Raw genomic sequence first — 10,790 nt, 5'->3', positions numbered from 1 at the left:
AACTGTACCTTTAACCTTTAAATAATGCTAATCACAACAAGAGGTGAAGTGTCCGTCAAATAAATACTATAGGTACCATTAATCTATGCATTTAAACAACTAAAAAAAATAATAATGTTTTTGTAGCAGGTGAGTCGGCGCTCCATCTCTCCAATCATTCTACGTGCCTCATGAATATTATATTAGTTTCTAGACGCTCTAGGAAACTCGCGACCTGATTAATATTCATGCAGCACCTTGCGCTCGGCGCTCTGATTGGTCAGTGTGAGCGCACACAGCGGCAGCGGCGCGGGGCGCATGCGCAGAGAGACGCGGTGCGGAGAGCAGAGGAGCGGTCTCAGATTGCGGGCGTCTGGGCTTTAAAAGCGGGCGTCACCTCGCGGCTCCGCATCAGCATCTTCAGGCGAGAGAACAGCGGAGCAAGCTGGTGAGTGACAGTCTCACACACATTATTGATTATTCCGATTGATCTGATGCATCTTCGGTGATGCAACTTTATATAATTGATGCTTGCATTGAGTTTTGTTATGCACAGGATGCGCGTAACGAGAGCGTGACTTGACACTTCTCGCTGTCACATCAATGCCGTGCAGGAATATGTGTGTTTATGTGCAATAATGTGCGAGATGATGATGCTGCATGGAGCATTTGTTGCAGACTGTGTGTTTAAGTTCAGATGTGCGCCATTCATCGCACAGAATGTTTTGGGCCGATCAGAAGCGATCCGTCATGGTCAGGAGGACAAACAACTTCTGTGCATCCTCATGTCATGCTGTATTTTCATCCAGTTTTGCAAAATATTGACTTTTATTTTAAATACTTAAATATTTGTACTGTTAAGCCTTGTGTTTTAAGGCATTTTTATAGTTTGCGTATTGCATAGGATTATAATCAAAGAGTTGTATACATTAGTGTCTTTTATTATATTATTATGCATTATTGAGTCTTGTTTTTTTTTCTAGTAGGCTACATCTAATTTCAAATCTTATTGCATATTGCATGCGGGCTGTTGTGCTGAATAATGCTGTATAATCACACTGATCTTCAGTGGAAATCTGCAGTAAACACATTTTCCAGCCCAGTCCGTCACAGCTGTCTGTGTGTGTGTGTGTGTGTGTGTGTGTGGACTGAACCCGTTTGTCGTAGTTTAACGTGAGACGCTTTGCTGACTGTGCAGTTCATGTAAAGGTGATCGGGTCTAAGAGTCACAAACTCACAGTAAAACACGGCTGATTAACAGAGCAAATGTTATTATTCATTCTCATTCTCAGTTATGTTTCATACAAAGTCTCAAATTAATCTAAGCTGGCAAAAGGCACAAATGTAGCTGTAGATTTCTTTATTCTTTAAAGAAATGCTTTAGAGCAGCTGGGATTGGCTGGAGGGGAAGGACAACCAGAAGAACCCCACCATCAGGAGGAGGACCAAGAGCTTTCTAGAGTACCATCGAGAAGAGGAGGCGCCGAGCAGCCCGGATAAAGACACGCAGCCCGAGGAGAAACACCTCCTGCCCAAACTAGAGGCGCAGACGTGGGCTAAAGAGAACCACGTGGAGGTGCACCTCACCCTCCCCCAGAACCACCTGCTCCTGCTGGCCAGCGAGGAAGAGGAGGAGGAGGAGGAGGAGAGTCCTGGAGAGACGCTGGAGGTTCACGAACACTCGCTGCGGCCCAATAACGAGCGCATCAGCCGCGTCAGAGACGGGTGTCTGCAGAGGAGTCCGTTACGCCTGAAGCTGAGAGGAGACGAGCCGGAGGAGTCGCCCGAACGCCCGGCGAGACCTGAGAAACAGGAGGAGGAGGAGGACTCCAGCTGGACCACGCTGTCACAGGAGAGCCCGTCTGTGGAGACGCCTCAGGAGACAGGTGACCAACAGACAGATGCGCTCTCCTGCTCAGCAAGGCTGTGTTTATCTGATCAAACATACTGTAAAAATTCTGAAATATTATTAGAATTTTAAAGTCAGCAGTGTTGGGGAAAGTAACTTTTAAAAGTAATGCATTACAATGTTGTTACTCCCTAAAAAAAGCAACTAATTCTGTTACTTACTTTATGAATACTTTTTATGGAAAGTAATGTATTACGTTACTTTTGCATTACTGTTTCTCATGTGGCCTGGCTTGTTTGTTTATTGTATCTAAAAAATATGTTTTTAGATGTTTATGTTTATCTAAAGTCATCTTTGCTTATTTGTATGGTTGAATTGGATCATGAAATGTCAGCAGCAAAGACACTGGTTAATAAAATGGCATTAAATACATAAAGGATATTTTTGTTACTTAACATTTGTTTAGTTTGTGTGTCATATTCTGAGTTTGCATTTCACTGTTTTGATTCATATTTATACACACACAACGCCTCTGCATTTACTCCTGATTTCTCTCAACATGGCAACACAAGAGCAGTCAGTCAATACATGAGAAACAAAGTAACTGGTGTTACTCATTTGAAAAAGTAACTTGTCACGTTACTTGTAATGCATTACCTCCAACTATGGAAGTCAATATAAACGACTTTAGTGATCATTAAAAGTACAAAAGTAGATGATAGAATTAATGTGGATGGCAGGTGAGAAATGTTTGAGTTCATATTGAGATCTCTGACAAATCTGAGAACAATTTGAGACATAATTGAGATATCTAATGAAACTAGAGAAAATCTAGGGAGAAACACATGAGAAACAGGAGAAAAGTAAAAATCTGAATTAATCTCATTGCCGTCTTGGAGAAATGAATGAGATATCAACAAGATCTCACATTTGGGATATTCTTTAATATGAGAAAATACTAAGATGTGATTATATTTGAGTGTGTTTTCCTTTGGCAAATATCTAAACATCCTTTCCCAGCTCTGTTTTCAGTGACAGGAATTAATGAAGCTAATTAGTCAGAACTGATGGTGAAAAGGTCAGAATCAGACTGGTTAGATACAAATAGAATTGCAAGATAAAAAGTCAGAATTACTAGAAAAAGTCAGAATTGTGAGATATAACTTCAGAATTGCAAGAAAATTGTAGAATTGCGAGATATAAAGTCATAATTGTGAGGGGAAACAATTAGAATTGTTAGAAAAAAAGTTTGAAATGCAAGAAGAAAAAAAAAATTGTAAGATATAAAGTCAGAATTGTGAGATATGAACTAAGAATTGTAATAAAAAATTCAATCGCAAGAAAAAAGTCTGAATTGCAAAATATAAAGCCAGAATTGCTAGAAAATTTTTTTAGAATTTCGAGGGAAAAAAGTCAGAATTGTAAGAAAAAATAGAATTGCAAGATATAAAGTCAGAATTGCGAGAAAAAATAAAGAATTGTGGAAAAAGTAAGAAATGTGAGGAAAAATTAGAATTGCGAGATATAAACTCAGAATTGTGATATAAAATAGAATTGTGAGATATTTCAATTAAATTAAAAATTTTTATCCCGTGGCAGAAACAAGCATCTATAATAATGAGCCCAGAAACATGAATTATAATTTAACCATCGTTCTCTCTCTCTCTCAGCAGACGATTAATCGTTTGCGATGATGTCACTGCAGAAGCCTCCTCTCAGACGCAGCGCATCGACCGTAGAATCGACCAATCACAGCGGGCCTATATTGACTCCGCCCACCTCGCTCAACTTACGCTCCTCCCACAACCAGCAGCTGAGCTGCGACACCATAAAGGAGGGCGTGGTCGCCGTTTCCAAAGAAACGCAAAGCTCGAAGAGTCGGCAGAAATATGCGCTGACCAATATCCAAAAAGCGATGGGTTTGAGCCAAAACCCCGCCCCTTTGAACCAAAGCCACGCCTCCTTGGATCGAAAACCCGCCCACCCCATGAAATCCGCCTCCTCTTCATCCCTCTACTGCTCCTCGCTCTCCTTCTCCACCTCCAATCCCAAACTGGCCAAAAACGGCACCAACCTGCAGCTCAAAGAGGAGCAGCTGGACCTCAACAAGAACGACAGGAACCTGGTGAGGAGCAGCTGGGATTGGCTGGAGGGGAAGGACAACCAGAAGAACCCCACCATCAGGAGGAGGACCAAGAGCTTTCTAGAGTACCATCGAGAAGAGGAGGCGCCGAGCAGCCCGGATAAAGACACGCAGCCCGAGGAGAAACACCTCCTGCCCAAACTAGAGGCGCAGACGTGGGCTAAAGAGAACCACGTGGAGGTGCACCTCACCCTCCCCCAGAACCACCTGCTCCTGCTGGCCAGCGAGGAAGAGGAGGAGGAGGAGGAGGAGAGTCCTGGAGAGACGCTGGAGGTTCACGAACACTCGCTGCGGCCCAATAACGAGCGCATCAGCCGCGTCAGAGACGGGTGTCTGCAGAGGAGTCCGTTACGCCTGAAGCTGAGAGGAGACGAGCCGGAGGAGTCGCCCGAACGCCCGGCGAGACCTGAGAAACAGGAGGAGGAGGAGGACTCCAGCTGGACCACGCTGTCACAGGAGAGCCCGTCTGTGGAGACGCCTCAGGAGACAGGTGACCAACAGACAGATGCGCTCTCCTGCTCAGCAAGGCTGTGTTTATCTGATCAAACATACTGTAAAAATTCTGAAATATTATTAGAATTTTAAATAGCCGTCTCCTATGAGAATATATCGTAAAATGTAATTTATTTCTGTGATGCAAAGCTGAATTTTCAGCATCGTTGCTCTAGTCTTGAAATTTTAAACGTATCCAAAATATGTCCAAAATATAAATAATTCTATAATTTTTAAATTAATACCGTTTAAATTAGAAACATTTTGCTTTGATCCTTCAGAAATCATTTAATATGCTGATTTGCTGCTCATCAGTGTTAAAAACAGTTGTGCTGCCCAATATTTTCATGGAAACCGTGATACATTTTATTTTTCAGGATTCACAGATGAATAGAAAGTTCAAAAGAACAGCATTTATTTGCAATATAACTATTTTGTAACATTATAAATGTCTTTAGTGGCACTTTGATGAATAAAAAAGTTATTTCACAAAGAGCCAAAATCTTTCCGACCCTGAACTTTTGAGCAGTAGTGTTTCTGTCTGAAGGTTATATTTATCTCCTGTGTAGCAGGAAGCAGCAGTTGCTATGACGACAGACAGTTTCTGCAGCGTGTGTGTGTGTGTGTGTGTGTGTTGTAGGTGTTTGGGAAGAGCCTCCTCAGGTTCAGGACGTGTCTCAGGAGTATTTCTGGCGTGTTTCAGCCGATTCCACTCCTCGAGATCAGCCTGTGGCTGGCGACGCCCACTCTGACCAGGAGGCGGAGCCAGGGCTGAAGGGGGCGTGTCTTCCTATGCCCTGCACTAAAGCACAGACTGAGGTCAGATTCTTCACATCTCATGCTGCATAATCATAATGTGTTTCCTGTTGAGACAGGAACTTAGCGCAGGAAATATTGAATTAACAAATATTGATTTTTTTGAAGTTGGAACGAAGTAGAAACTGCAATCTTCCCGATTATGACGTATATCAGTGAAACAGCTTCTCGAATGTGAAGAAATGATTTTGTCCATCAGGAATTGATTGAATCGTTGTTGTTTTCTAAAACTAAAAGCATAAAAAAAAAAACATTTTTATTACTTTTTTTTGGTTAGATGAAATAAAGTCTGTGTTTAACACAAGCCCAAGATGTTCATGTTTTATTTCTATTCTACAACAAAATATTTCAGTAATTTTTTAAGCTCTTACTTGACTTGATAAAGCTAACAAGTGTCTTCATGGGACTACAGAGGTTGTCATTAATCATCATCACTACTCACGAGCTGTGTTTATACTAGTGCTCTGGCAAACTATTCTAACTTAACCTTTCCAACTGCTAGATTGAAAGTGTTTGAAAGAGTCGTCTGGAGTTTAGTGATGACAGTGCTGACTAAAACCTTACTGTCGAATCTTTGTTCTCCATTGACAAACTGCGATCGGCACAGTATCAAACAGATGCGTGTGAGCCTCATCTACTCACACAAAGCACAAATAACACTAGGTATAATCACCGAATGACAAATAACTTCAATCAGCAACAATATAAACAGCTGCAGCGAACAGTGAAACATAAGCATAGTTAGGCTAATCTGCATAATTTATTCATGTCGCTGGTATATTGAGTACCGTATTATTATCCACAGATTCCAAACCTTCCTCAAAAGTGCTCATGTTTTCAGAAATGCACAAAATAGTGCACAGAAACTATTATTTGCAGCTATTTGCGATGCTCTCTCGCCACACATCATGCTCTCACGCAGTGAAAAATACATCGCGCAGCAAAGAGGAAACTGACAACGTGCCGGCAGTCAAGACAGAGCAGGTTACTTCTGTATGAAACAAAGTTTCAGCAAATGTTTCCTTTTTTAAAGAAATTCAAACAATAAATAGTGTTTTGTGGCTCTTTAATGTGTCGTGACTTCGCTGTAGCTCCTCGTGAACCGATCATCTCTTCCTCTTTACTAGTTATTATAGCACAAAATAAACATGAATGAACATCAGAAGGTATCTTGTTTCAACCGCAGGAAGATGGCAAGAAACACTTTTTAAAAACATGCAATGTATCAACTAAAGTGTTGCACAATTCAAAAAATAAAATGATGAAAAAAATATACACCAAAGATGCTTCTAAATGGCTTACGGTCATTAGAAATAGTGAAGCCTCATTAAACAAATAACTGGTGAACTTCGCAACACTGACACTGTTATTGAGCTGAACTGAATCAACGCTGATCTGAATAATGATGCTATTGTCTTCTTCTGAATTTTGCAACACTGTTTTTTTCCCTGTTTGTTTCTGAAAACAAAATATGTTCCAAAAAACGTTTCGCTAATGTTATGAAAATGTTGTTTCTGAATGTTCTCAAAACGTTCAAAACGCACAGTTTTTAAAGCTATTTTTATATAAACGTTAAGGGAACATTCCATTTGATCATTTATCATTTCAGTGTTACATTTGAATGCTGTCTGAACATTCTGAAACAGTTAGCAACATTTAAAAAAAAACGTTAAACAAACATCCAGAAAACGTTTCAGAAAAAAACATTCCATGAATAATGTATAAATAACGTTTTTCTGCTAATGTTCTGAGAACTTAATTTGTTAATGTTGAATGAACATTGTATTAGCGTTACTGGAAGATTTGTTAATAACTTTGAGAGAACCTTGCCAGAACGTTCTGAAATCATTTCTTATTAGCTGGGAATCTGTATTTTATAAGGCACTATAGAAGTAAATGTGACCCGTGCTGGCAAAATGAGTTGGAATGAGCAAATTTTCAAAAATGAGTTCTTTTTTTTTTTTCACATTCTCCATTAAAATACCTTCAAAATGATATGACTTGTTGAAATCAGACGGAAAATGACTGAGTTATAGCCGTTTGAAGGCGATAGAGTCAGCAGAGTTGATTTTCAGAAAAACAGCAACGTTGCATGTTTTCCTCCAATTCTTTTCTTAATAATAATTACTATATTATTAATCACAATATAGCTATTGTTTATTTGATCTTTTTTATTAAAAATAAGAACAAAGATGCAAATAAACAGTAGTTTAATCAAGAGCAGCGAGTGATTCCGTCTTTTCTTTTAATGCTATTTCATGATTAACATTGAGACAGATTTATATTAAGACCTATTGTAATGCATGGATCGAATATAATGTCACACATCAGATTTTCCCCCAACCATTAACTAAACGTTCATGTAAGACATAATAGTTTATTGTGTGAACCTCATCAAGACATATTTCACTGGTTTGGACTCATCCAGAATTCGATATGAATATTCATAAAGCTGGAATGCTGCGCTTTGCAACAATAGACCTACAACTTGAGAAGCAGCAGCAGACGTCCAGAAGTGAGCAGAGAAAAAGTACTCCTCTCAGAAAACGTACAAGTAAAAATCATTTTAGATGTTTAATCACTATTTGGAGCATTGGGATCGCTAGAAGAGGGCTTAATGAACTCATCTTTGTGAAAACCTCAAATTCAACTAAAACTGACATTTGTGACCCTGGACCACAAATCCAGACTTACATTGTCCATGTCAAGCAGCAGCAGACGTCCAGAAGTGAGCAGAGAAAAAGTACTCCTCTCAGAAAACGTACAAGTAAAGATCATTTTAGATGTTTAATCACTATTTGGAGCATTGGGATCGCTAGAAGAGGGCTTAATGAACTCATCTTTGTGAAAACCTCAAATTCAACCAAAACTGACATTTGTGACCCTGGACCACAAATCCAGACTTACATGTCCATGTCCTGAATAAATAATCTTTCCATTGATGTATGGTTTGTTAGGATAGGACAATATTTGGCTGAGATACAACTATTTGAAAATCTGGAATCTGAGGGTGAAAAAAAATCTAAATATTGAGAAAATCATCTTTAAAGTTGTCCAAATGAAGTTCTTAGCAATGCATATTACTAATCAAAAATTAAGTTTTGATATATTTACAGTAGGAAATTTACAAAATATCTTCATGGAACATGATCTTTACTTAATATCCTAATGATTTTTGGCATAAAAGAAAAATCTATCATTTTGACCCATACAATGTATTGTTGGCTATTGCTACAAATATACCTGTGCTGGTTATGACTGCTTTTGTGCTCCAGGGTCACATTTTTGACTTCTTTTGTCTGTAGCTCAAACTTAGACCGTGCGCATTCACACTCATTTTGCCAGCACAGGTCACAAATGTGACTTGACTTGTGTGTAATGTGTGTGTGTGTGTGTGTGTGTGTAGCGGCCCAGCAGTATCGTGTCAGACAGCTCTGTTGAACCCGTTCCTTCATCAGCAGCCTCTTCACCCTCCTCTTCCTCACTGTGCTATGAGGCGATGGGCCGCGCCGCCGGGTTCCTCAACAACAACTACCTGGTAAACACTGAAAATAAACACAGTGACGACTAACACAGCGCTTTATACAGGCTTCATCCAGTTATTCTAATGAACAGTGCACAAACTCTCCGTACAGGACCTGACGGAGACATGCGAGTCCCGCGAGCGACGGCGCGAGCGAGAGCGACAGGAGGAGCGAGAGAGAGAGCGACAGATGAGCCGAGTGAGTTTGGGAGCTCACGGCGGCCCGTACAGCTTCATCAACCACAGGTGAACACAAACACACCTGAGTGTCATATTCATCATTCAGAGACTGAAGAAGCTTCATACTGACCGCTTTCCTCTGCAGAGCTCAAGTCCCATCAGCCCCTGCAGACTCCGTCATCCCCATCAACGACCCGGAGACGCAGGTAAACCTGCATATCCAGCACTTCATCAGTTACTAACCACTCTGTGGCTCATAGAAGTGTGTGTGTGTGTGTGTGTGTTTGTGTGTTTTTTTTTTTGCTGTAATTACCAAACATTAACAATACAATTTGCAACAAGTAAAATGACACAATGAAACAGTGACAGGGGATGACATGAAATCTTATAATATAACATAACATAACATAATATAATATAATTATTATTATTTATTAAATAAAAAAGAAATATTTTTTCCTATCTGCCCCAAAATAGTTGTTCTTATTCATTTCAACAGCATTGTCCAATATAATATAATATAATATAATATATTTGGATGCTAGATTATTATTATTTTTAATTGATTGCATTAGTGACTGTATATATTTCATATACACTTGTTAAATCCTTTGCTGTTTTTTCTGATCAATGTACGTTAATTTAATTTAAAAAAATTATTTAATTTAATTAAAAAAATTCCTGTCTACCGCAAAATATTTGCTCTAATTATAATGAACTTGGTAATCTTAGTTAAAACCTGGGATGTTTTAATGCCTTTTTCCTCTTTAATTGAAGTAGGACATCAGCAGATATATTAGGGAAAATGTAAGTTTTGAAGCTGTTCGTCTGGATATATTGGTATGAAATCTTCAACAATCACAAAATTATAACAGCGTTGTTCAAGAAGATGTAATCTGTATTACATAGCAGAAACAACCATTTCTTCTTTGATTTCAGTTAAATTATTGAAAGAGGAGTCACTAATTAAACAAGTATATGTTAATAACGGCTGATTGTAATACATGCAAACATAAAAGAAAACCAAACTGGACTCAAGAACATACTTCTTGTCCAACTGATTAATGAAAACAAGGATATAATCAAAGGAAAATCTGCAGTTGAGATAACCTCCAAAACCACCGGTGATACCTTTATAAAAGCACATTATCGTCAAATGTTTCAGAAACAGATTGCTGGCAATAACAGCTGTTTTAGGATAGTTTGTGGTTTGGTCTTATAGTGGCTTAGGAGCCTTTCACAGATTTAGGAGCCCCTCTTAGCCTGCAGATGCGCTGGTGTGTTGCAGGTGTTTGCGGTGTGTTATCTGGGCTGGCTGGAGGTGCGAGACGCAGATGTGAGGTCTGCGAGGAGCGGCGCGGTGTTGAGCGACTGCATCCAGCAGCTGCAGCAGCGGAGAGAGACGCAGAGGCCGAGGGTGAGACGCAGACGCAGACAGACAGCTGTCTGATCTCATTCACAAGCTCACTTCTCTCTCGTCTCGCTCTCAGACTCAAGCCATGCTGCTGGTGCTGCAGGACATCACCCTGACCCTCATCGACCCAGCTGACCACACCCTCCTGCACTCTCAGCCAATCAGCTGCATCCGCGTCTGGGGAGGGGGGCGGGGCTTCAGCAGGTCAGTGGCTACATTAATCTCATTCGTGAGCCTGGAGCACAAAAGCAGTGTTAAGTCGCTGGGGTATATTTGTAGCAATAGCCAACAATACATTGTATGGGCCAAAATTATCAATTTTTCTTTTATGCCAAAAATCATTAGGATATTAAGTAAAGATCATGTTCTGTGAAGATATTTTGTAAATTTCCTA

General features: G+C 39.8%; 1 protein-coding gene across 1 annotated transcript in view; it reads left to right on the top strand.

Annotated features, from left to right (window-relative positions):
- Window positions 1–306: 306 nt before the first annotated feature.
- The window catches only part of LOC107717294 (amyloid beta A4 precursor protein-binding family B member 2-like), a 31,770-nt gene continuing 21,286 nt past the window's right edge, over window positions 307–10,790 (top strand). The window contains exons 1-8 of the mRNA XM_016523999.1: window positions 307–427; window positions 3,502–4,461; window positions 5,104–5,282; window positions 8,686–8,817; window positions 8,915–9,048; window positions 9,128–9,188; window positions 10,271–10,399; window positions 10,473–10,600. Of these exons, the coding sequence (XP_016379485.1) occupies window positions 3,519–4,461; window positions 5,104–5,282; window positions 8,686–8,817; window positions 8,915–9,048; window positions 9,128–9,188; window positions 10,271–10,399; window positions 10,473–10,600 (1,706 nt within the window). The 5' untranslated portion in view covers window positions 307–427; window positions 3,502–3,518. The remainder of the gene's footprint in view (window positions 428–3,501; window positions 4,462–5,103; window positions 5,283–8,685; window positions 8,818–8,914; window positions 9,049–9,127; window positions 9,189–10,270; window positions 10,400–10,472; window positions 10,601–10,790) is intronic.

Source organism: Sinocyclocheilus rhinocerous, unplaced genomic scaffold, assembly GCF_001515625.1.
Source record: "Sinocyclocheilus rhinocerous isolate Xijiao unplaced genomic scaffold, SAMN03320098_v1.1 scaffold149, whole genome shotgun sequence".
Lineage (NCBI taxonomy): Eukaryota > Metazoa > Chordata > Actinopteri > Cypriniformes > Cyprinidae > Sinocyclocheilus > Sinocyclocheilus rhinocerous.
The sequence above is the reverse complement of the archived record's forward strand: the minus strand, read 5'-3'. Positions and strand labels throughout refer to the sequence as shown.